Source organism: Rhipicephalus sanguineus, chromosome 6 (genome assembly GCF_013339695.2).
Source record: "Rhipicephalus sanguineus isolate Rsan-2018 chromosome 6, BIME_Rsan_1.4, whole genome shotgun sequence".
NCBI lineage: Eukaryota > Metazoa > Arthropoda > Arachnida > Ixodida > Ixodidae > Rhipicephalus > Rhipicephalus sanguineus.
In genome coordinates, this window is record NC_051181.1 from 122,478,318 (window position 1) to 122,505,679 (window position 27,362).

Below are 27,362 nucleotides of genomic sequence, written 5' to 3' on the forward strand. Positions count from 1 at the left end.
TAAATATATATGTACAGAAAGAGAGGACTAGTACCACGTTATAGCTTACAAGTCTTCCGCCCGCATATTATGGCCATCTAGCTCACGAGCCGAAAGAACACATGAGCTGGTGTCGAAATACCATCGCCATGTGCGCGTGCACCTTTTATCATTTCTTTTCTTCGGCCCTGCAAAAGGGGACCCGCCGCTCACAATGGACCCGCGGGGAAATGCGAGCAGCTGCGACCGCATCTGCGGCGACACGCAGCACCCGAGAAACGCCGCGACGGCGGCGACAACGAACCGCTCACGCGACCACGACCGCACTTGTCACCGAGCGCTCTCGCGAAGGTATCTGGATGCCTTCGACGAAGAGTCGTCACGTGAGCGCTGGGCGCGAACGTCCGCAGCCGGCCGGCTGGAGGTGACGCGACGCCCGAAGGCATGCGCCACGAAAGGCCCGCGTTTTTTTTTTTGTGTGTGGTTGCCATAGCAAGGATCAGACTCACCGAAGCGGAAAGAACCCGCGACAGGTGTCACTATCAACAGGTACCGCAGGTACCACCGACAGGTATCACCATCACCATCAATATCATAATCGCCATCATCACCACCATCAACAACAACAACCGATATCATATCCACTGCAGGAAGAAGGCCTCTCCGAATGATTTTGAATTTACCGTGGCCTTGCACGAATTGATTGCATCTGATGACTGCAAATTTCTTAATTTTATCACCCGTATACTTAACCCTCTGCCGTTCCATTGGTAAAGAGAAACTTGGAGGATAACAAAGAAACTCGAGAAGTTAAAATCCTACGCAACTTGTGATGGAACGGAAAATGATAGACGAATAACACGCCAAGAGATAAGAAGGCAGCACAGTGGATCAGAGGGGGAAAATGAACTTGGGCTGGTCAGGTAGTGCGTAGAACAGGTAACCGCTGGTCAGTTAGAGCGACGGAATAGACAAGAGATATAGTGCAGACCATTATGATATGATCGTTTGTTTACCTTTAAAGGTGGTAAGATGTTAAAGGACACCTAGAGGCCACACTGGAATCAGCAAAGTGTCAAATATCTTCCACCACAGCCGTCCAACCTGGAACTACCTCAGTGCTTTGTATCAGCCGAATTCATACGCTGTATTTCCAATTGTATGTCACACGCATGACAATGCCAGGCAGATGTACTGACAACTATACGAAGGAAGATACACCATGCATGCCAATACACATAGGCCGTCCTCTGGCTTAGACTGCGAAGAATGTTTTCGCGGCTTATTGTTGTCTTCACAGTTTTGCTCGTGACTTATTAAGAGTTCTCTCGGTAAGAAAACGACCTCCGAGATCCGAGTTCGGAGGCCCTGACTATATTCTTGGAGTACGTGGTCAAAACAATGACACACGTACTCTCGTGTCTTGTTCCTTTCCACGTTTATGGAAAACTGTCACGAGAGAAGTATATCGGCGACTATACGAGATGTTCTTTCCATTGTATTGCTTCGGATAGCCATGATTCAGGCAGAGACGACGGCGGTGGCTCCGATGATAAACAAGAGAACATTTTTGCGTGAGTCCGACGTGCGATATGCAGCCGCAGCAGCAAACGTCGCGTTCTTGTCCAGTGATTCGTAGGCGCCGTATATACATGGCGATTCAAAGAAGGAAATGAGAGAAAAGTGGTGACGAATGTTCGGCTCCAGAGGGTTTTGTGTAACGTGCCGCGATTATGACTAGGACTGTCGCTCATTCGACGCTGACTTTGAAGCACCGAGTGCAGCTGCATAAAGATTCTTCACCACCTGACTCACTGCGGACAACGATCGCTCTAACGGAAGTGCAGGGAAAAACTGCCGTTGTTCATCTGCCAGATCTGCAGAGTGTGCGCAGTGAACGCTTTTACTTCGTTCAAATGATGTATATGATCTCTGCTCAGACAGCGAAACACTCAATGTGCTCTAATACCTAATGTACTGCACATTTACTTGCTCGCGCTACATTAATTTTGTGTTATGTTGTTATTGAAATGAGGAGCTCATGAACAGGCTCTAGTGATCTAGCAACGGTTACGGTTATTCCTTTGAGCAGCATTGCAACAACAAAAAGAAGTAATATAAGACTAGACGAATCGGTATCGGCTCCAGACACCGGTATCGGCTCCAGGCGCGAAGGCAGCTGACAATAAAGTACGGTTTCGAGTTTTGCAGGCGCACAGCTGAGGGTTCAAACAACAACAACAACAACAACAACAACAACAACAACAACAACAACAACAACAACAACAACAACAACAACAACAACAAAGACAACGATAACAATGACAACAACGACTCTAAGCAACAACAATTAACAACGACGAGGACACCCCCCATCTTTTGAGAGAGAGAGCGCTTATTTAGTCCACTAGTCTACCATCTCCACGAGTGAGGAGAGAAAGAGATTTTAATAGACACTGAAAACGACAGTCCTGCTTTGTGCGTGTGCGGCTCGAGTGATGACCGTCTGTGGTGAATGTTTAGCTGGTGCATAGTGCTGACAATTAAGTACACAAGTACTAGTGAAGGAACAACACGCACTATGATCACAATTTTCTATACGATCAACATCCGTGGCTTTTGGTTTGCCGCAACCGGACTAATTAACGGCAAGCACAAATCGCGTTACGTAAATCTGTGTAGCGCGCACGAAAGGGGTGACGTTGTTCTTTTTTTTTTTTTAAGTACGCTCAGCGCTCGAACTTTTCCATGAACAGCGCACATGATTCATTCGAGGTGCAAAGCCTTGCCCAACATCAAGTTTTGTTGCTGTAGAACAAAGAGCAGGGCACGCGAAAGAGTTCAGAGCAATGTTCTCTAGCTGCCTCTACAGCAGCACCTGTGTCGCCATGACGATGAACAAAGCGCAACGTCGTAGACAAAAGAAAAATGATGCAAAAAAAAAAAAAGCGTCGGTGGAGGCCGCGGTGGATCCGGCGAAACCGGCGCCAAGGCCGACGTTGCCAGCGTAGCGTGGAAACCACGAGCGGCGCTTGACGCTTCGAACGACGCAACGTCGGGAACGTTCGCTCGAACGCCTTCGGTCGGTGATGCGACGTTCTCGTGAACGATGCACTGATGCAATTTGAACACGACACAGGAGAGACCGATCGACTGCATGGTGGCTGTTAACGATCCGAACCAAAACCCGGGGACATACGGATGAAGGCAGCGCATATTGGGCGGCGTTCGAATGAATTTTTATCGCCAATATTATATTACTCTCAAAAACAAAACAAAAAAGACAAAGAAAAATGCTCATAAAATCATCACTCTCACCTCCTCGTGACATCCGGATTCACTAGATCGAAACTTCGATTTAACGAAGTCGATGGGATCCGATATTTTGTTAGTTAAATCGAGAACACTTGCAACACTTTGCCAATAGAGTAATGCATTGCATGCTGCACGCAATGAACTTGCAGTGTTGAGCCACCGTAACAGGTTGTTCGGTTAGAGTAAATGTCCCGCCTCGAACCGGCATAATGATGCACTTCCTGCAGTGGAGTACTAGGGTATGTTGGGCAAGTAGCTGCACAATTTAACGTGGTAAGTGGCTCAATCTAAAAAAAAAAATTAAAGAAAGAGCGTCAGGAAATAAAAAGGTAGAAAGACGCTCTTACTGTCTCGTCCTCTTTTTTCTTTCTACAGTTTTCTTTCTTGCTTTACACTGCACCGTACTGCCTTATTCCCGCAGCATTGCATTAAGAAATTTCGGAACTTATAATAAACGGAACGAGTTTCCTGTGAAGTGTCTTTTTAGTCACACCAAGAAACTTCGTTAAATCGGGCGAGACATTGAGTTCAGTTCGTTATATCGCGGTTACAAGCGCATTCGGCTCTATGAACATGTTGCACCGAGGAGTTGACAACAATTCGTCGTATCAGAACTTTCGTAAGCTCGGTCTTCGCTAAACTGAGGCTTGACTGCATACATAAGCGAAGACATCCGGCAAGGCAGGCTAGTGCTTGCACGTGACCACTTTGCAGGCGCAAAGCACTTCAGACGCCTCCGATTCCAAATGCATGCACCGCCTTGACGATTACGCGTGATACACGACTGATCGGATGTCTCGAACGAAATGCGCCCAAAGACGGGCATCGAAAACGCGCGTTGGTCGCCAGTGCGAAACTGCGCGCCGCGTCGCGCCGGAAATCAAGCGACGCAATACGCTTGTCGTTATGCAGCGACGCGGCATAACAACACCGCTATGTATGTGGCAAATAAGAATCAAAGCTTCGCGGCGGTACCGCGCTCTTGCTTGCGAAAGGACCGCCTTTGAGCGTTGGTGCTTCTAACGCTCAATCTACAGCCCGCCCAAAACCGGAGCTGGAGAAAGTTTTACCGAAACGCCCGCACACTTCTACGTGTGCAGGCGAGCCATATTCCGCGATGCGACAGAGAGAAATCCTATATCAATATAGAACATCTTTCTTTCTTTCTTTCTTTCTTTCTTCTTTCTTTCTTTCTTTCTTTCTTTCTTTCTTTTTCTTTTGCGGTGCATCACCGGCTCCACACAGCGTTGACAAAATCTGAACGTGCAAAGACGGATGAGTGAAAGTAGCGAGCAGGAGAGTGGAATGAGAAGCGCAACCGCTGACGCACATGACGAAGGGCAGTGTGATGAATGCAACAAATGCGATATCCAACTCCACAGTTTGGAGCTGGCTGACACATGGCAAACAAAAAAGCAGTGAGAAAGTTCTTCGTCCTGCAGTTGGCATCATTATAACGATGAGCAGGGGACAACGACGGGAAATTGGTGAACATGGCGCATACAGTCCCAATGTGATCTTTTTTTTTTTTTTTAAGGAGGAAATATATCGTCTCACGCACCAGCCTATCCGCTTGTTATAAAAGACCGAATGCGTTTAACGAGAAGACCATGCAGAAAGCTTTGATATTGCGCAACGAGATGAAGCACGGACAGTGCCCACGGCTCAGAAAGTGCCAGACACTGGAAGCGAAGGGAAAAACTTCGAAGGCACGTGCTTTTCTTTCCGAAGACCGAAAAGAAACGTAGCGACGAAAACAGAACAGCGGCGGCATGCTCGCTGGGCACGAAGAACGGAAACAGCGGCCCGCGCCAGCAAGCAGCGGCAACAGTGGCGAGACCGGGGGGTTGGTTGCTTGCTCCGGGTGGCCCCGGGCTTCCTTTCCGGCTGATCCTTTCCTTCATCTGGCGTCACGTAGCCGCCGGTAACCCTTTCTCGTCGCCACGGCGACTTCCTTCGTAGCAGCACCAGCTCGTCCGATCAAAAAGAACCACAACCACCACTGCTGGCGGCGCAGCACACGCAATTCGAACAAGGCACGTGCGCGTGGAGAGAAGGAAAGGAGCGAGAGACAATGACAAAAGGAAAGAAAGAGAGGGAGAAGTTAGAAGGGAAGAAGGAGAGGCGACTCTTCCTCCTTTGTTTTTCCGCCCGAGCAGCCCTTCGGCCGCGCACTCCTTTCTCTTCTGAGAAATTTGCAGAGGCGACAACGACGTCGACCCGATCTCGCTTTCCACGCAGCGGATTCCTCGGAATGCGATCCACAAGCCTCGAGAAAGGCAGGCAGGCAGGCCAGGCGAGGGTGCTCATGTAACGGAGTTGTCCCCGAGAGGCGACGATAACAGTGCTCTCTCTCTCTCACTCTCTTCCATAATCCTCTCCCTCATTGGTCGGCGGGCGGCCGACGCACGCACGGTGCGGAGTTCGCGCTGGATGAAAGAGGAAAAAAAAAAGCGAGACCGGTGGAATCCCGTAAAAAGATCAAAAAGAAAGATCTTTAGGAGAGGAAACCGAAACCAAAAAACACGAAAGGCTAAGCATAAACGGATGATACTGAGGAGAAAGAAAGAAAATAAATTAGTTCGGGGATGCAATGCCGGTAAAGAAAAAGAAAAGAAGCGGAAAGTTGGCGCTTCCTTTTAAGAGGGCAAGAAAGAGGAGTCCGACACGATGTTACGCGACTCGAAAATAGCTCCGTCACGCTTAATTTGATCCGGTGAGGAAAAGACGGTAGTCGACTGTAGCAATTCTTGGACCTACCTTGGATCTTCTGCGCTGCGCGCTTATATGCGATCCGACATTTTCTAGCCCCAGTGCGACAAATAAATTGAAAGTTACGCGATGACGGTTGCGATATGGGTTCGATTAAGAATGAAGCAGCTGTGGACGGGTTTTGATCTAACGAAAAAGAACACCAGGTAAGTCTAGGAACACCTGGCTGTACCATGCGTTTTAAAGGATACTGCAGCATATCATGGTATGGTATGGTGTGGTGTGGTGTGGTATATAGTATAGCGTAATAATTTTTGGCTGTCATGAGTCCGCCTTCTTTCTGTCATTTGTTCTATGATGTCCCCTTATTTAACGCTGTCGTTACTGGGCCTGTAAGGTACTTTGAAATAAAAATAAAATAAAATATAGCGGGTAGTACAGTATAGTATACCAGTATAGTATAGTACATTATACCGCATACACGTGCATGCTGCATGAAATGGACCACGTTACGACCTGATTAACAACGTACGTTAACTCTCTAGCCATCAAACTCCCTTTATGGTGTTTTATAGTTATGACCTTCAAAAAGAGTTTTCTGTTTCTCCGTGTGACAGTGGTACTGTATACAGGCCATAGAGCGCACATGTGCGACGGACGCGCTGTATCAGATATGACGTCAATCCAGGCTGCGAGCACACCCTATTTGCTCCTTAGGGACTCTTCTTAAGATGAATTCTAGAGCGCAAAGAAAAGCAGAGAGAGACACAGACATGATGGGGCGATTTATAAATAGAGGAAACAAATCAACGTTAGGGGAAACGATCCGCCGGGTGTACAAAAGAACACGAAGACAATATTAATATTTTGGGTTTTCACGCTACTCATTCCGCTTACTGCGACTCGCACGGCGCCGTATGTGTCCAGCGTGTCTTGTCCGTAACGCGAAGGTCGTGGGTTCAGTCCCCACCGGCAGCAAGTTGTTTTTTTTCGCCGACTTTCACTTCATTTTACCTGATAATTACTGCAATTTAATTAAAGCTACAAATACTGCTCTTCGCTGCGTTATGGGTTTGCCAATTCGTTGTACAATGTCCCGACAGTGGTTGACATTACTGCGAAAATTTGGACAATCAGCATCGCAAAACCCGACACTGATCCAGAGCACACGGCGCAGATACATTGGGCGGTTAGAATTTGTGCCTTAGCTGGCTCGACCCGGCGAGCATGTTTTCTTTATCGGGGAAATGTGCAAATTGCGTGAAGCGCTTGAATGGTTGTGTTACGAAGTAGTACTTGAGATAGGAGGCCATTACAAACTGAAGTCTCGGTCATGTTATTGCCTATGTTCCTTTTTTCTTTCTTTTAACGTTATATACGACTCGTTCGGGCCAGGGAATCATCAACACGCGCGACAGTCAATGAATACGGCGATCGAGAGATACGGAAAAGAGTGCACAAGGTAGGTGACGCAGTCTTACGGTGATGTACAGAGATAAAACAAACATGGTGGGGTAAGGGAAGTAAGTATATTACGCGACGGAGCGATAAGGCGATAAGAAAGCATTCCCGTAAACGGTGTGTGTGTACGTACTCTCCAAGCCAGAACCACCATGTCCTCGTCTTCGAGCCGAACCAACTTGGGTTTCCTGCGCATGGCGCGCACGCTGCGACGTCGCGGGAGCATCGCAAAGGCTCCCATGTATGGTACACACGTTCGCACTGCACGCTACGGACAACCAGCCTCAACGGCAGCGCGCACATGCACGACAGCACTTCGTGGTAGAAATTTGAAAAAAAGAAAACGCTCGACGTATCACCAAGCGCACCGAAGAATGTCGACAGGGCACGGCTGTCGGTATACCTGCTGCATTTCCTCCTGGCTGCATACGCATACCCCGTAAAAAAAAAAAAAGTTAGCTAACAACAAGTGTAGTAAAAAAAAAACAACCGCAGCTGGTGAAGGATGGCGCGAAGCGCCCTCTGTTTCACAACTAAGTCCCATTATTATTCTCGTATTTCTATGAAGCCGACAGACAATGAAATCCAAGCAAAGCATGAGGGAAATGTGCTTTATATAATTGAATCACTTGTAATTGTAATTATGTAATTAAGTAATTGTAATTGAAAAAGATAAAGTAAACAGAAAGGATCATCGACAAAAAACAACAACAAAAAACAGACGTAATCTCACCTGCATCATGTCGCTATTTCACGTTCCTTTTTCTTTTACTCTAGCGTATCCTACACATCACTTATGAAAAATAGAACATCGGTGTGTACGTGTGTGCGAGTATATGTGCGCAAGTATGTGTGTATGAGTGCGAGTGAGTGAGTGAGTGAGTGAGTGAGTGAGTGAGTGAGTGAGTGAGTGAGTGAGTGAGTGAGTGAGTGAGTGAGTGAGTGAGTGAGTGAGTGAGTGAGTGAGTGAGTGAGTGAGTGAGTGAGTGAGTGAGTGAGTGAGTGAGTGAGTGAGTGAGTGAGTGAGTGAGTGAGGTGACAACGCGACAAAAGCATCAAGACGAATAACGGAAAAGCGCATTTCAGTGCCGTCGCCTCTTTCCGCAGGGCGCCGCCCTAGTCGGTCTCGCGCACATGCTCGCACACATGTGTGCACACAAGTGTGCCGCTGCAGCAGGGTTTTCAAGCGCGCAGTGCCTAAAAACCATTACGTGACGCGAGTCGCGCATGTGGGGAAGAAAGAAGCGAGCGAACGAGTACTGCTGCCAGCACTGACGACGACGACACAGCAACAGCTGCTGCTGCAGGAGAAATTCCTCACCGCTGTTGCACCCAGATGCGGTAACAGCGCTCACACAGTGAGAAAAAGATGCGCGCACGGAGAGCAAGCACTGCACGCAACTACCCCCTCTTCCACTCAGACTCGGCGGCGAGCGAATTCAGTGACAAGAAACGCAAGTGTTCCGTTCCCCTGTTCTTCTGAGGATCGAGAGCGCGTGGATTGCACGTTGGACGCGACACAACGACGGCCGAGCTAAGACGTCTTTCTTCGCTTCGAAAAGAGCGTTGCCATCGTGAGTCATTTTAAAGGAACCCTAAGGAGAACAGCGATTTCATTCTTATCAGTAAATTAGCCTTTCGAAACATACAGAAAAAATTAACACGGCTCTTGCAGCGAGGAAGACGCTTGGCAAGTAAGAAAACTGCGCGAATTGTATACAAATACAGGTGGAGACGCCACGTCGACTTTCCCGCACCAATTCGGCGTGACGTCATAGATTTTGATGGCGTCTGCTAGGGCCCGCATAGCTTTTCTTTTATCAGTAAAAATGGGTTACAGGGTGTTTCGGGGCAGCCAAAGACTTAACGCTGCAAGTTTTAGGAAACCTGATCGAGCAACTGTTGCTGAAATACGAAAAAGAAAGACTTTCGAAGCTGTGACGTCACAGTGGCACAATAGGGTGCTGAGATTTCGAAGCGAAAAAAAAAAAATGAAACGTTGATGTTCATCTGTCTCTTTCAATAACGAGCATACGATGGCGATAGTAACGACCGTAATGTTATCAAAGACCGACTGATCAGTGTAAACCGATTTAGATATACAATTGCGGTAGCTGGGAGAGTAAATATTCGTAATTATACTAGAAAAAAAGGAAAGAAGGACAATCTTTTCCATCTTTGGTTTACCCCTCTGAAGCGTCGGCGCGTTTACGCCTGGTTGACGTCACGACTGCACAGTGCTTTTTCACGTGCTAGGGGCCTTTCTGAGCAAGGAAAGGCTTCTTAGAACTTGCCACATTGAGTCCGTATTGCTCTAAGAATACTATACAGTCCCTAATTATCGATAACCAATTCAGTCGGCCCATGGAGACGCTATCAAAACCTTTAGCGTCATGGTGACCTGGTGTGGGAACTTTAGTTTCCCGTTCTTGTTTCACTTCCTACTTTGGCATACCAAAACTGTGACATCGAGCATTTGCTCATTTAGGCTTGCGCAAATTAAACCCGTGATCTACTGTAGTCGACGGGAACGGTGCCTGCCCCGCAAACAGCGAGCTACAATTTCAAACACCCAACTCGATGCCACTTCACCATACACGGCGTTGTTTGTATTATTATTATTATTATTATTATTATTCATCCGTCACTAAGAGTGATGCATACGCAAATCAATAATACATTATTCCTGCTAAAGCACTAAGCAATTAAAAACGGTGTTAAAGGCAGGTAATTAAAACAGTAATTTTTTTTCGAAAGTCTGCCCTTAGGCGTAATATTTATTCAGAAATACACATATAAATTAAAATAATTAAAATTAAATGACAGCGATATGAAAGCATCGGCGATCGTCACTTCTCGTCAAATTTCGCAGCCTGTGCAGCGTGGTATACACAGTGGTCCGATACAAACAAAAACACGCCTACAGTCTGTATTTCGAGCGAAGAATGCTACGCGGTTCAACCTACTTCGAATAGGTACACTGTGTCCAAATTAGACGCCCTATTGACAACTTCTTCCGGGAAACGGAAGCGCATCTCGAAGGCCGCGCTTTTCGCTATTTGCATGAGCCAAAAGCCGCTTGCGGAGCAATTAGCATTCCACAGACGCCAAGCTTTGTGCGCAATCTTTTACTTCTGGCAAAACAGTGGGCACGAACAACAGCAGTTTTCAGTAGTTTTAATCTGGGACCCTCATCTGTATACAACCTTAATGAAAACCAGCAGATCATGAGACCAAGGAATGTATAGGGGACGTCAACTGTAGTGTTTTAAGCGTATTGTAGTAACTGTGATTATAGATCTGAAGAAAGTAAAGTGGACGAAAAGACAGCTTGCCGCTGGCAGGGACCAAACCTGCAACCTTCGGATGTTGCAGGTTCGGTCCATGCCCGGCAGCAAGTTACCTTTCCGTCCACTTAACTTTCTTCACATATATAATCACAGTTACTACAATACACTCAAAGCAGTACAATTAACGTCCCTTATACATTCATTGGCTTTATTATCTGCTGGTTTTCATTAAGGTTGTGTCAAACAAAGAAACGAGCCCTCAAGATTCCCTTCCTTCCCTGATTCATCTGTATACAAGTATTATGTAACTGATGTATACATGTAACGAATACACTAAAACTGAAGAACCAAAAAAAAGCAAGAAGAAGGAGATGCGTAACAATGAGCTTACGATTTTCACCCTGTTCCACACAATGGCGCCACAGAAGACTTTCCAACTAACGAATTTAGCAGGAATGGAGCTTAATTCTCGGCGATTTCGAAGAGCCATGGCACGAGGTATCGATCGGCAAGAAAATCTGCAGCACAGAGAGCGTCTTTTGTACCTCACCTTTGTCTCACTGCAGCTGCGTACAGAGCGCTGACGCACGCAAAAGCCGGCAACACAGTCGCAATACTAGAAACGTTCGCGAACCCCCGTGTTCGTTATCAAAGCACACTGAAAAGGTCACGCGATGAGAGAGAAAGTCGGTCTAAAACCACGTGCTCGTCAACCTCTCACACATGCCCTCCTCTACTCCAGCACTTTCCGTTTCATTTTGATGGAATGCGATGCTTATCAGGCAGCTTATCATTTTCGAAGTCGGTCGTTATTATTTCCTGATATTTAAAAAAATTGACCCCCGCCCCCCCCCCCATGCCTCTTCCCCTCTTCGAATCTCTCACCTTTAGTACAGTCAGTTCATATTTACAACTCCGGATAAAACAGCGCGACCAAAATTAAAACACAGAAGACCAAACACACAGATTGTCTTGTGGTATTTGTTCCTTTGTGTCCTTGTTTTATTGAGCTGTTTATTCTTCCCTTCTACATTTTTACTGTACTTGTTTTTTTTTTCTAATGCCACGGTTACATGCCGAAAGCAACACCTCCATATATACGTGAATAAAGTAGTCGTCCCCCGACTGTCACAGAACTTGCCCTTCATTTGCCTAAACAGAGAAATGAAGTCTTAAAGATCACGTGATTGACAAGCCCGATCATGTCGCATATGATATTGGTGTCGTCTTTCGGAGCCATTCGACACGCACTTTGACGGATGCTGTTATTCGCTTCTGACAACAAAGGACTCTAGACCAGGTAGTGTCAACGTTCTTGCGAATATCACGGCAAGAACCTTATTAAAGCACCTTCCTCGTTAACGTCCCAGGCTTTTTTTTTGTCTTTTTTTTTTCTCTTTATGAGTTCATAACCGGGGAAGATTACATTACGCAATTGCTCTCGAGCTAATCATGAAAAATCAAACGTGTGAAAAGCATCAAACGGTCAATGCGCAATGCAATCAATGTGCACTCGTCGACAATCGAAACGCGGAGAAGAAATTACGAAGTAGAACAGCTTTCGTATGCGAGGACTCGAGAGAACTATCTCGCACCGCCAATGATGTGGTTGCTGGGGGCCATTGACGTAACCAATGAAAAATGGTTGCTGGGGGCCACTGACGTAACCAATGAAAAAACGTTTCTGGCCAGAGACTGCACAGACCTCTCAGTAAGCACGCAAACAGAAAGCACGCTAACATTACCCGTGATGGCGAAAACAACAAGAGCGACAACAAATAAAACTAATAAAGGCCGTGTTCAATTAGCCCTAAGTTGTCACTATTTGAATCGCTCATGATTCTATATGCGGGAACACGATGATACATAGTGGCGGGAGGGGGGTCGTACGAACACCACCTTTTCTAGGTGGTGCTGGTCGTACCGAACTGGTCGCGTGCGCAAGTGAGCGGCGCTAACGCGGCGTCAACCTGACGCCGCGCAATAGAATAGTAATGATAACGACAGCAACACCAACAACGAGGCCCCTATGCAAGCGGAAAGCGGAAACGCCTGCCTGTTGGATAGGCGTACGTGCTCCCGTCCGGGGTTTACCAGAGGAAGCCCGCGCGGGAGCTCGAAGAGTTAATTATAACTGCGCGATGAGCAGAGCGGGAAGTGAGGGGACAAAAATGACAAGAACTTGTGCAAATACATGGTGAAAACGTAAAAAAAGAGATAAAGACCAAAAGGACGCGCCGAAGGACGAAACAACAACATGTACAAGAAAAAGCAAACGAATATTGCATTTCGATCGCGATAAGATAGGATAACCGTACAAATTATCAGTCGAACGATGTCAATCAACCCCCCCCCCCCCTCTCTCTCTCCCCCCAATCTCAGTCAGCCCACCTAAACACACAAAAACTACAAAAAAAAAAAAGACCGCGCAAATGCTTGCAATAGGAGTACAACACTGCAGCATAGACATTCAAAGCGAATGAGTAAGCTATCACTGCGCAGCAACCACCTTTCCTAATTGACATATACAGTCATTCGCTAAAGTTTACGGAGCATTATAAGACACGGTGCTTCTAATTAAATGGACCCCTGCGTACATCGCACATCGCAAAACCATAGAGTGCAACTTTTGAAATCGAGATGCGACCACAGTACTGCAGGAATACGCTTTTCTTTTTTTTTCTGTCGGAGATCGCTGCGTTCCGGTGAATCTTTTGTGGCCGGCTGTACACGTTATACTGCATGTATATCTTTATGAACATTCAGTCTACTGAATATTAGGGAAGCGTCGTTAGCGTAAAACTTCCGTGCGCGAGCTCTGCGAAAGAATTCCACGGAATGACGGCTCGGAAGATTGACATGGCCGGTGGATAGACGTACAAAAAAAGAAAATTGGTGATTGCTTCACTGTCGAAACCGGGAACCAACGCCCATAGACGGGACAGTCCTTACAGATTCACCTTTTCTGGGAAGGAATCAGCAGGCGGCAGGGAAGCATTAAATAAAAAAGAATTGAGGTAAAATATCAACGGAAATACGCAAGTAGCAGAAGGAAGAGGACGTTTCATTGATGGAAAAAACCGCGACGTTCCGCCGCGTTTGCCCGCAGAAGCCGGAAACCGGTACATCTGATTTGTTACGCGCAGCAACACGTAACAATGACAGCTACAGTGTTAAGAGAGAAAGGTGAGCCCTTCTATCGCGTTACGTAACACCGAAACAGTCGCTTGCCTCCCAATCGCACACAGCTGGAAAACAGGCGTCGGTACTGACTTCCTGGCTACACAAACAGTACGGGAAACAAATGTTAATGGTTTTACATGTCCAGACCACGACATGGCTATAAGACAAGCAGTACTGGGGGACTCCTAGAAGCGTAGCCAGAAACTTTTTCGGGGCTGGGGGGTCCAACCAACCTTCATCTATGTTCATGCATGTGTTGAGTGTGTGTGTATGTATATATACACATGCAAAAATTTAAGAATTCTGGGGGTGGGGGTAGAATTTCAACCGCCACCTGGCTTTATCACTCTCCCGGCTTCGCCAATAGTGACTCGGGATTATCTCTGATCGCCTGGAGTTCGTTACCATGCACATAAATCTAAGTACGCGGCCGCCTTTTTTGCATGTCGCCGCACGCAGGCATGCATCGTCATTGCCAGGAACCGTACCCGCGTCCTCGAGCACAGCACCTTATCCTGCTAACCGCCACGGCGGTCTTCAGTAGTTGACATGTAGACAAAAAGAAGGAGGGGGGGAGTGTTGTACGGAAGTTCCACCGGCTGTGATCGAACGTGACTTCCTCGGTACATCACGTAAAGCGACACGCATGCACGAGCTAATCTAACTTAACCTAACCTAAGAAGAAGAATTTTTTGAGAGGCTCGTTTCTTTGTGAGACTAAAACTAATGTTACACACAACATTCGAAGGTTATGGGTTCAGGTCCCACGAACGGGAAGGGTGATTCATCGTCCACTTTACTTCATTTAAACTTAGGTCAAAACGATTATACTACAGTTAAAAAAAATAATTTTCCCTGTGCTTTCCTTCGATTAACTGTTTGTTGGTTTTACCAGTTGCGTATAACCCAACCTAAACTTATAGGCGTACTTGAGCATGCATTTGCACCTTACTTGGTGTATTGAGTACGAACAAACACGTCCAACAACAAGTTATGCGTGACTGTCTGAGGTTACCACTCCAGTGACCGTACAAGACGACCTGAATCGTATAGTAAAAACGTCGAAGGCAACAACACGCCCTGTGCGGCACTGATCGGGATACACCGGATAGGCGGCGCGCGTTGCGGCGAAGCGACGTTAACGTAACGGAAGGGAAGGCTCGGCGATAACGCAAGAGGAAACGAGCTGGCGACGTCGCGCTGCCGCCGAAGGTGTGTACAGTTCCGAGCTGAGGTTTTACTCCCGCTGGAAAAGTGACAGCTTCCCCTCGCACGTTAGCTTCGATGACAGACATCAGACAAAGGGGGCATCGCCCCTGGAGAGAGGGAGAGAGAGAGAGAGAGAGAGAGAGAGAGAGAGAGAGAGAGAGAGAGAGAGAGAGAGAGAGAAATGTAATTCGGAAAAATGAACCACCTTTCTAAGGCGTTCTTGGTTTAGCTTAAGCTGACCACAAACAGCAGAACCGAGCCGCGCAATAAGACGGCAACGCTTCATAGAATGAAATCTAGGCTTGGCCTCATCCGTTCGTACTGTCAAAAGCTTGACAGCGCGATCAACTTAACCCGACCATAAAGGTTAAGAGCATCCTTTCAAGTTCTCAGAAACAGCGGACTAATGACGAGGACCCGACATCAAAAGGTTACAACAAGAGGATGCTACAATATCAAGATCTTGTTACGACTCGGAAATACACCGGTAAGTTCAGACTGATTTCCTCAGCTCTTACCCAGAAACTCGATTATGTAGCACCGTGTTGCGGAAAGAAAGGAAAAAGGTGTTTCTAACAGGAAGCGCACTGCCAAACAACACCTATCTCATATCTGATGTACACCTCGTTTGCTGCGTGATCTCGCTTCCGGGCGGCGCGTTACGCGAGAAAATATATTACGCGCACCACGAGATGCGGGAGCGCGTAATTGCGGAAAGCGAAACAGCGAAATAAGGTCAAGCGAAACAAACAAACAAACAGCTAGAAGAGGGCAAGCAAGGAGCACGCCGCCTCGACTCACCGTGCGTCCCCGAAGCTTGCCCAGCATCGTGACGACCCTGACGTTGGCAGACGACGACTCGACACTCGGAGTGCCGCCGGTCACGCTGCCCGCTGCCACCACCGACGACGCCGAGCCGACCGCAGCGCCAAGCGTCGTCGCGCGGACGTCGTCGGAAATTGGCTTGTCGCCAGCGCCGCCAGCGGCGGCCGCCGCCGCGAGCGCGGCACGTTTGAGCTCGCTGTCGTGCGCCACGTCGGGCACGGTGCGCTGTGCGCCGCCGTCCGCCGTGGGCGAACCGTCGTTCTTGCAGTCGCGCTTGACGTCGCCGCCGGCGTTAACGTCCCCTCGGCAGTCGTCGTCGTCGTCGTTGACGAGGTCCGACGCGCCGGGCGGCGACGACGCCTTGGACGACGACGTCAGCACCGTCGTGTGACCCGGTGGCAGCAAGGTGGACGGTTCGGACGAGGGAGGGCTGCCGTCCGAGGAGGCGCGAACACTGCACATGATGTTGCCGCAGTTGCCGTCGCATACCTGAGCGAAAAAAAAAAGAGAGAAAAAAAAAGAGTGCAAATTTACTTTATGTCACGAATGCAATGCGTCAAACAGGTCGGTGTCTCACAATAGGCTCAGACAACATTATAACAACGCGAAAAAGAAAAAAAGAAATAATGCGACGGCTGGTAAGCCACTCATCACAGTGCGTGTGGATTTTCTTTGAACGCGTGCCTCGCTTTCAGTGTTTATCACGAGCGCGCTGGTGTAGTTTACAGTGTAATTTTACCACTGCGCGGCTCGCGATGCTCAAACCAGCCAATGGCAAGCGCTTCTGCGCGTGTGACGCAGTTGATTCCGGGTATATGGGATAAATTGTCGAGATAAGAGCTAGAGATACCCAGCTGATTTTGCAGAAACAATTGTAAATTCCCTGCCGTGTGCAGTGCTACAATGTATGGCTCACATGCTCGCAGGAGCATCGACTACAAATAGGCATTTCCTGAAAAAGTGTTGTAGAGCCCCTTTAAAGGAGTACTGACACAAATTTGAGAAATTTTCCTATTGTTGCTCTTAATAAAAGTTCTTGTGTCAAGCGAAGGGTGAATTGATATCCAACGGCTCCGACATCAATTTAGGCCGCATCCAGGATGCAGAGTTCCCAAATCCAGCGGACTGTGTTGATTAGTCATGGTAATGTTCATTGCGGTGGGATTGCCTCGCAGATGCTGGCCGACGAAAACTTTAAAATCAAACTAGAATATCTTATACTTGTTTCTTGGCTACGGTGCATCGAGAGCAGAAACACTACATGCCTGAGGCATAAAAAAAAAATCACACCATCTCCCCCTAAAGGGGACCATGACGCGATGCGAAGCAGTGTTTCGGCATGTAGAGCCCCCGTTTCAGAGGGGGAGTGATGAGGGAGGAAAGGGGAGAGGGGAAGTGGAGAGGGGTAGGAGCGGAGAGTGGAAAGAGGATGGGAGAGGGGGAGTGGAGAGACGAAGTGGAGAGTGGGAGGGGAAGTGGGAGGGGAGCGGGGAAGTTGAGAGAGAGAGAGGGGAAGTGGAGAGGGTTAGCGCATGCGCAGTAAGGGTGGTCAGCGCCGCACACCACCACCACCACCGGATTGAATCTCCGCTATAAGATGCCTTCACATCTAAAAATGGCCCTTTTGCGATGCCTCGAAATCTTGTCAGTACTCCTTTAAGGAGAAACGCACTGACCTCCGTGGTTGTGCCGTAGACCGGGCCCGTTGTGGCAGGACCGGGATCCGAGATGGGCTTGGGGGCTCTGAAGGGCGACGCGATGGCGTTGGGCCGAGGAATGGTGCTGCTCGTCGTGCTGGTGCCGCAGCACCGGTCGGGAACCAAGACCGAGGACGAAGAGGAGGAGGACGACGATCCCGGCATCACAACGGCGGTGCGCAGGGGCGACCCGGTCGCCACCAACCCGACGGCATCGGGCGGTTCGTAGTAGATGGGCTGCGCGGGCGCTGACAAACCCACGGGACCGCGGCATGGTCCCAGGCAGCCACCGGTCGCCGGGGCCAGACCATCTGCCGATGAATGAATGAATGAATGAATGAATGAATGAATGAATGAATGAATGAATGAATGAATGAATGAATGAACTTGAAACTCATAGCCGAGGGTGCACTGGAAAATTCTGGCGGGAAATCACTACTGGGAAGGAATCATTTACAGCGCGGATAATTTTTCGGAGCTGCTTATTGGCCTTATCCTTTTTCTGGTTGGAATCCACGGTGTTTACATTGATACGAGAGCGTAGCTTAAATGAGCGATACGACAAAGAATATTACGGGAATTACGGCACGAGACTACGACGCGCGTTGAGCTAGCGGGGCTCATAGTGACACGTGCTAGTTCATCAAGAGCGCTAACTTGCCTGAGGAAACTGTGTTACAAGAATTAACACGTAACAATTTGCATAGCCAGTGGCAGAGGGGGGAGGCTGAACCCCACCCCCTGCCCCCCTGGCTACGCACGAATATGGAGTGGTTGAAACGGCCCTCCGCACCGAAGAAAAATTTTCGCCATGTCCGCCATTACGCTCTTCGTCGACGGCAGCGGTGCCTCTTTTTTTCATTATCGCAGCCAAGAAATGAGAGCGACGTAATAATCAAAGCACTCACCTGTGTAAAACACCGAGTTAGCCTGCGCCTTCTTGGGGCCGCCTTGGTTCCATACTAGACTCCTGGCCAGGTCGTTCAGCAACTGAAATTGTAAACAAATGCAAAACGAACGTTAGAGAAGTCCGCGAAGTACCTCGAAACGACATCTATTCCAGAATATAACATCGCATAAGGGCTGTGTGCATATTTCGGAGAACCCACCGGTAGAGTAATTACACAAAGAAACACTTCAAACACCACGGCTATCGGTTGCATATACGGTGCCGGAGAAGCGGGCTTCACCTCAGAAAGCCTCTAATTGTGGCAAAGCCGGATTTCAAGGGGGTCTGCAATGTACGTGCAGACGAATGCAACGTTTCGGGTTGTTGACACTTCGAACTATCGCGAGTAAAATGGTCGTGACAAGACATCTCGCCAAAACGATGCACCTAAAGTTTAACAATGCAGCCAAACCGGAACCACTTTTGCTGCATTAAAGCAACAACCGTGCCAACAACAAACAGTCTGTAAGAAAAGATAGCGAAAATAAATGACGTTTATTTATTTATTTATTTATTTATTTATTTATTCATTTGCGATACACTCACGGTCAACAGAAATTGCAGAGAAGAGTGGTTAAATCTTATTTAACATTTGTGAATGCCAGCACTTCATGGCTTCATGACGGGCCTGATAACAGACACCAGAGTTCCTCTAACTAAACATTGAACCTAACTAGTACTTCACTAATCTAGCCAGACATATTATCAACGTTTCACACTAATTGCCTTGGAAGCTATAAGCGCGTAGTCTTGTAAAAAAAGGAAAAAGAAAAGAAGGACACCCCTTATCCCAACCATGTTAATTCCGTGTGTAAGTTAATGATACCATACGAAAAAGTATTGCGGGCGTTTTTATTAATCTTCAGGAATCACGCTAGACGTACAACGGAGGACAGAACGCGAGGCTTTGTGACGTCACTCCCAGACAGATGTGCACGTTGCCGGTGTAACAGAGGTGTTAATGTATTGATAAGGCAATGGATGGCGCAGCTTCCTCGAGGATCCACTCACTCCGTTTCAAACATTTCGACGTTTCTCACGTAAGGAATGAAAGGAAGAAATGAAACAAAAAATATATGGACGCAGCTTTCAGTAAATCCACTTCTGAAGATGGAACACCTTTCCAGGCACGGCTAATGAAGACAAGCACGCACGCTCACGAAGTGATGAAGAAGGTGTCTTTAATGAATCGCGAAGACGGGATTCGAAAGAAATGTTAGAGCAGTCAATTTTGCCTTATCCCATCTTTTTTTTTTAACAAACAAACGATAGCACTTGTACCGATCTCACTGAAATCGCAAAAAAAGAAGCAAAAAAAATCACACCACCTCCCGCTAAAGGGGACCATGAGGCAATGCGAAGCCGCGTTTCGGCATGTAGAGCCCGCGTTTCTGAGGGGGAGTGGAGAGAGGGAGGGGCGAGGAGGTGTGTGGAGAGGATCTGCGCATGCGCAGTAAGGGTGGTAACACCGCACACCACCACCACCGGATTGAACTCAGCCATAAGATGCTTCGCATCTAAAAGCCGTCCTGCGTGCAATTCTTGCTGTAATCTCCTTGCGAACACAGCTGAGAGTAAAGCCAATACAAGTAAGGGTACTTTACAGTAACCGTGCTCATGACAAAACATGGGAGACCCGTTGATCATGGATATATGCGGTAGATGAGTGAAGAAGACGTTTACACGCGGCCGTGCCGAATTGCGACTGCTTTTGTTCACGACCAACGCAGTTCCAAGATGTGGCTACGATGATTCCACGAGAAAAACGAGCCAAACAATATTAACGCAATGGTTGTTGCTTCATATGGTGACCGGCGTGCGTACATAATATCATTTACGAAGCTCGGTTAAGCACGCGGTACACGAAGAAAAATAAAGACATTTGACTCGTTTTTGAGAGTCCCTTCTAGCCACGTATATGACTCGCTTTAAAGAGACACGTGAACACTCTTTGGAGATCATTTAACTCTCGTCGGAGAGTTGTGTGACCCCAAAGAGAGTTAACGCGCTTCTTTATTTGGAGTCATTGGAAATCATTACACTATCTTCAGAGAGTGGTGACACCCAAAATAGAGTTGACGTGCCTCTTTAGAGAGAGTAATATTCTTTAGCGATAGTCATATACGTGGCATGTCGAGGACTCACCAAAAAGAGTAACGCGTACTCTTCCTCTTTTTTTTTTTTCTAAAAGTGTAGTGTAGACAGCAAGAGGACGTGACAGAGGAGCAAGCGCAAGTGCGATAACACAACGCCAAGTGTTGGTGTCAGGAAAGCGGTAGACAGTGAACTGTGGTTGATGGCAGTCTGACGCTTTGTTGCGCTAGTGCAAAGGACGGCCAAAGAGTGCAATGATCTTGTCATAGAAATTACAATGAAGCGATGAATTATTACGAGTGATAAGCTTGACGTGGCTGTAACGAGGCCGATGAACAGTCGCTATAAGGTGCGCAAAACGTACACGTAATAAAACTATGCATATGGCCTGCAAAATGATCTGAACAGAACGTACACGACGATACCCGTATCCACACTAACGGGGCGACGATGCTGCGACCTACAGTCGATCTCGCCGCCAATAGGCCTGTGTTCAGTTTAATAATGGAATACCAACTAGCTCGATCCCACACGTTACTTCACACGTTACTTCTGTGCGCCATTGCGACAAAGGTAGCGCGCTGGTTCACGTCTACAGTGTAACAATGTGTGATCAGTCAACGCCAGTTGAAGTTAGCCCTATTTGCTCTGTTTATCCCCGTCCCCATGTAGTCTTTTACTGCGCTTCACATTGCCTCGATCTTTCACGTAAAAATATGATGCAATGCAACAACGCAATGTGCAGTAATAGTGATGCAATAAAGCCATGTAATAAAGCAATTTAATTTAATGCACATAACATAAATGATGGATTCTCGCAGTAAATGAATGGAGATTATGAAAAGTTATTCCTATGTAGTAACATAATGGGTATGTCTACGAATACGTGCTAAGAAAATGGACTAAAACAAAACAAAAAAAAAACTGAAACGATGAAATGAGGCAATTTGCGAACATATAGATGAAGTCGGCTGATGGAAGACACGGATGGCGGGAGACTGCTAAGAGAAGCCTTCGCCCTGCAGTGAACACAAATGAGTCTGACGATCGTGGTTTTCAAAGGAAACATGAATAAATAATCGCTAACGGAGGCAGCGCAGCAAAAGAAGCGATCGCCGAAATGAGGCAGGTGCGAACTGCTGACCCGCGAGCACAATACCTACCCTGCACGTCATCGGTCAGCGTTAGCTGAGGTGAACGACCTGGCGAATGACGTCAGGTCCATAAGGCAAAAAAAAAAAAAAGGAAGAAAGAAAGAAAGAAAGAAAGAGAATCGCCGCTACTCCTGAGCTCAGAAGTCAGAAGTCGAGGAGCTGCAGCCACGAAACTTTAAAACTTTTCTTTTTTTTTTTTTTAATAGGTGGTCGAAAGCGAGCGCGCTCCTCTCCCCACCTATCGGGTGTGGAGAACACTGCAGCTGCCGGTGGCCACGTACGGCGCCAACTTTGAGCACGAGAAGAAGAGAAAGGCGCTTACTGATGATTAGCGTTTCCGGAAGTTTCACTTCACGAGTGAATCCTTAATTTAGAGAGCAAATATAATCACGCTTAATTGAGGATCGAAAAAAAGATGTAACAGAAAGCGCCCGTTTATACAGAGCAATGAGGCTTGTGAGTCACTGAGAACTACCCAGCGAACAGGACCTGACTGTCGACATATGAAGCGTAAAGCAGAAAGTATTGCCTAAAATTGTGTCGTTGTGGATGCTGTAAAGTGGCAGAGCTTTAAAGCTTATTCTCTTGGTATGCAGGCATAAAGAATGCCGACGTATAACTTTACTTCCAACATGATTCATAGGTAAAGACGTGAATATGTTCTACCTGTTTGCCTTAATATGTGATAACTTTTGAGTTGAGTGGACACTTCTTTTTTATTGGAGAACTGGGACTAAGTGCGTGAATACCGTCTAACTAGAGAATACATTTTCGTCCTGTGTCGAAGAAGCTTAGCCTCGCCAGTGTCCCGTAGTTGCGCTGTCCACTCTAGTCTAGTCAATCCTGTTCTCATAGAGACAGAGAAAATAAATGATAAAAATAAACAAATAAAAAAAAATGAAGCATGAGCATTGCACATTACATTACATTACAAAGGTTGTAGCGTAAGCATTACAGATTGAAGTCAATACTCTCCGACTGCGCAGTTTTGCGGAGTATAGCTTTGCGGTCCTCGCATACAGCTGAGCACGGCCGGGACCTTACGGAAACTAGAAATCATTGCGTGACCCCAGTAAGATCAGGTAAGGTCAAGGAGAAGGTAGCTAAGTAAAAGTTAAATCTCTGACTTGTTTGCAAACACGGCGTACGTTACAGACAGGCCTCAACAGCATGGACGGGTTAAATATTTATAAGGTTCAATCGAGCCGTTCGGAAACGCGCAGTACAGAGGTAACAAAAATGCGGGCGACTCCAGAGTCAGCCGTCACGCCATCGCGTGGAATGCTCGCGTGGCCGCGTTCTCTGTGGCCAATGCAAACAGGAACGACAATCGGGGAGAGCGGCTGAACAAGCGGCAAGCGCGATAAAAGCGAAAACGCGGAAAACCGACCGTATAAATTCCAATCTATAGAATGCAACTTCAAAGGGGAACAAAAATAAACGCGACCGACAATGCGAAGTAAGGCCGCGGCACGCAAAACCTGCAATGCTTCATGGAAATCACAGAAGTCGACACGCTATACAAAGAAAGAAAGAAAGAAAGAAAGAAAGAAAGAAAGAAAGAGAAAGAAGAAAGAAGAAGAAAGAAAGAAAAGAAGGAAGAAAGAATGAAAAAGTAAAGAAAAGAAAGAAAGAACGAAAGAAATAAGGAAAGGAGAAAGAAAGAAAGAAAGAAAGAAAGAAAGAAGGAAGGAAAACTCTACAGTGTTGGTTTGTTAGAGCTTTCGCTTGTCCGCAAACTGATTTCCGTTTACGTCGTTTACGTATTACCGTGTCAGCGTATTCGTAAACGTAAGCTGCCAGGTTGGTGGCGCCACCTGACGACGTAGAGATCAACGTTTATAGAACTTTCTAGAAACGTTGGTAGAAACGTTGGTTCTAGAAACGTTGGTAGAGATCACCCAGTCAGAGACGGAATTGTTATTGCAGAAATCACGTGTAGCCTGGTTCACCACTGGGGTAAATTTTGCGGCAGCGGCGTAATCGTGAATTAAAATCTCTGTCAGTAAGAGAACGCCAGCCGAATATCGAAAAGAGAAACTGCAGTGTAACTGCGGTTACATGAGGCAGTCCGCGATTGCTGAAATGTAGCTGTGAGGGCGCGCACGTATATGCGAACGGCACATCGCCAAAAATTAAAAAAGAAGGCTTTATATTTCAAGTTCTAAGCATCACTATATACCAATGCGGGTACAGCTTACGTATAGGCGTATTAAGGTATGTATGTACATTCATAAAAAATTCACATGCGAACAAGTTAGGGCAAATCAATACACATTCTTTCCTGTTTTTTTTTTTCTTGTTTTCGCCGGTACGCTTTATGTCGACATGATTTTGCCTTGCACACTCACCGTGCAGCCCAAACAATATTTGCAACCCCGTAATTACCGATGCAGGATTATGCTCTCGAGTTATCGCTCGCGGAAGTCGTTCCACTTTGTAATTTGTTGTTGTGTAAGAAAGTCTTTTTCTTACACCGTGGTATGTATATATGTGTGTGAGAGAAAAAAAAAGATGGGGAGAGAAAGTGGGAGAGTTTGTGAGGCTCTTTCCCGGTCGCATTTATAACGCCACGCGGTCGAGCAGAGAGCACGAGTGCTCGCATTAGATCCCGGCGTTTTCCTCGCCGATCGACAAGCTCGATATGCGAGTGTTGCCAAGGAGGAAAAAAGAGGCGCGCAAGAAGCAACAAGCGTCATGCTGACCACGAAGCCGGAAAGATGGCTCGACGTGTAATATTCGAGAGAGACAGAGAGAGAAGAAGAGAGAGAGAGAGAGAGAGAGAGACGGACATTATTGCGAGTCATCGGAGCTCATCCTGCGCTATCTCGATGCTCAGACACAAAACGACAGGCGCTGTGTTTTAAGCCGCAGTTCTCTTCACCTGTCCATCATTGGCATTGCTTTCCTTGTCTTCCCTGTAATGCACTTTTCCTCCTCCCTAACCCCACCCTATACACCACATCCCCTAAACCCCGTTTCCTTTAATTTTACCTTCACTCTCACCATCTACCCTTTCCCACAACTTGCGTCTTCTTTGTGTCTTGTTACGTTTGTGCTGTTTTACCTATGAACTGTACATCGCCTGCCAGCTGAAATTCAATTACTGAAGTTCAGTTTTGGCCATTCCTGGCAGGCGCATAATCCTTACGTGGGTCAAGGTATGTGTCCCGATTTGCTGGGCGCAGAGCAACGCCTCCCCCCACCCACCCCTTTCCTATCACCACTATATAGAGCCTCGACAGGAGGATGACGCGTCAACGACTATCTCTTTCGTTTGAAGGGAAATAAAAATGCGCCGATGAAACGATAACAAGTAATTATCTAATCACTTTTAGATAGCCATCACTTTCCCATGTATTCGTGTAAGTAAACAACAACGAAAGCAGGGAGAGAGAGAGAGAGAGAGAGAAAACTTTATTATAACAGTATTAGATGGACGTCGCGAGAAAATTCACCTCCGAGAGAGAGGTTCATTACGAGAGAAAAGTTGAGAGGACGGCCTGAATCAATATTCTGACCTGCTACTGAGCGTGGAGAAGGGGAAGCAGTGTAAAGAGAGAGGAAGAAAGAAGGTGATGATCATGAGGACAAAGGTGGCGATGAAGCGAAAGCAAGGGCACCAACAATGCTATTCAGGCTTCAGTGACATTGCAGGAAGAGGGCTTTTCCCAGCGATAACTATCAACACCAGCCACGTGCCAAGCTACACCCACATATCCACCCGCAGGCTATGATCAATCTAATTAACATTCTTAACAAACTTGTTCTCTATCTCTATATAACCTTCATAATATTCGTCAACGGGTCTCGTTGTAGTGTCGGAGCTGTAATGCGCCACAAACGCGAGGACCATTCGACGCTAACGCCGCACTTTCGCAAGACTTGGCCAAGCCGCGCGAACACAGAATGCCCGGCGCCGCTCACGACAACGACGTCGACGCAGAGAGAGACGGACGGGGACGTCCTTGGACGTCGCCTCCGAAGCGCAACCGCGGCATGGAGGAAAAGCAACGGTCTGCGCGTCTTCGTCGTCGTGTATAGCGTGATGGAGTCACGCGCGATGCAGAGCGCCCGGAATGCGACGGCCGCGCATCCATTCTACGCGTCGACGAACAACGCTCACGCGTGCTAGACTAGAAAAAAGAAAGATTATAAAAGAAAACTGGTCTCGCAGTCGTGCGTGCTCACGAAACTCGCGTGCAGTGGAGAGACGGCGGATGCCGCAGCACTATATCTGTGGCACCGCACGATTAACCATGGATTAATTAATTACACGTATAAAGAGCATTATAGTGGTTAATACTGGTTAATACTGGTTAATACTGGTTGAAGTAGAGATCATCATTGGATTGAGCCCGAATGAAAAGAACGCTGTATATATGTCTTCTTGAAATGTTGGCTGCCACCGAATTTTCCTGAGGGGAACAGTCGAAGTGTACACAGCATTTGATAGAACGAGGCAAAGTCATACAGTATTGCGTATGCATCGCTTTATTACACTGTTACAACAGTGGATAGCCTTCACTAGCTATACGCCAGACGGCAGCAGTCAACGTTAGCCAACAGCCGGTCAATATGATCCCAGTGCTTACCAAAAAGCGTTATGCGAGTAACCATGGCAGCATGTGTAACGTGCCTGGCTAAGAAAGGCGTCACTAAGAGAAGTGGAATTCGGCCAGAAATTATTATCAGCGCACAGCCCCACTACGGCGTTACAGATACTACTGGTGGAGGGAAGAAAGAAAGAGAGAGAGAGAGAGAGAGAGAAAGAAAGACTGACATTGATCTTAAAATATAATTACATAATTAGAGTGGTTAGCGTCTCAAAACTACACAGAGGATTATGAGCGAAACCGTATGGTTAGGGAACTTCCGATTAATCTTGTGATAAATTCGGAATATTCAAATTGAGTACTCAAAGAGCGGTACACGAGCGCCTTTGACGTTCGTGGCATATATCAGAACTCAGCCGCCGCCGCGGCCGGATATCGAACCCACCACCTCAACGCAAGACCGCGGTACGGCCACTGTGTCCGGTCGAGTGTCACATCGATCGATTGCGACAAATCATTACATTGTTATGGCGCAATTACTGCGGCATGTATTGCAGCCCTAGGTAGCAATGTGATTCAACAACTTCATCGATGACACTCACTCACTCACTCACTCACTCACTCACTCACTCACTCACTCACTCACTCACTCACTCACTCACTCACTCACTCACTCACTCACTCACTCACTCACTCACTCACTCACTCACTCACGCAGCATTGCTAACAATCCAGCGATAAAGCTTTTCGTAATCAATATCGAAAGCGATATTGATTACGGCACCAACGGGGGCACAGGGGGGCAGCCACCTCCTCCCCCTCCTCCCAGAATTTTCGCGCGCCCTTCCCCATGTTAATTTTTATTTGTTCATTTTCATGCATTCTTCGTTCTTGTAGCAGCGTCCGCTGCCGTATATTTCCAGAAACGCTGCAATGTT

General features: G+C 47.2%; 1 protein-coding gene across 1 annotated transcript in view; it reads right to left on the bottom strand.

Annotated features, from left to right (window-relative positions):
- Positions 1 to 27,362, bottom strand: part of LOC119396311 (SAM and SH3 domain-containing protein 1) — a 90,673-nt gene that overhangs the window by 34,773 nt on the left and 28,538 nt on the right. Inside the window, exons 3-5 of the mRNA XM_037663468.1 lie at positions 18,580 to 18,661; positions 17,651 to 17,982; positions 15,951 to 16,463 (exon numbers count right to left, since the gene is read on the bottom strand). Of these exons, the coding sequence (XP_037519396.1) occupies positions 15,951 to 16,463; positions 17,651 to 17,982; positions 18,580 to 18,661 (927 nt within the window). The remainder of the gene's footprint in view (positions 1 to 15,950; positions 16,464 to 17,650; positions 17,983 to 18,579; positions 18,662 to 27,362) is intronic.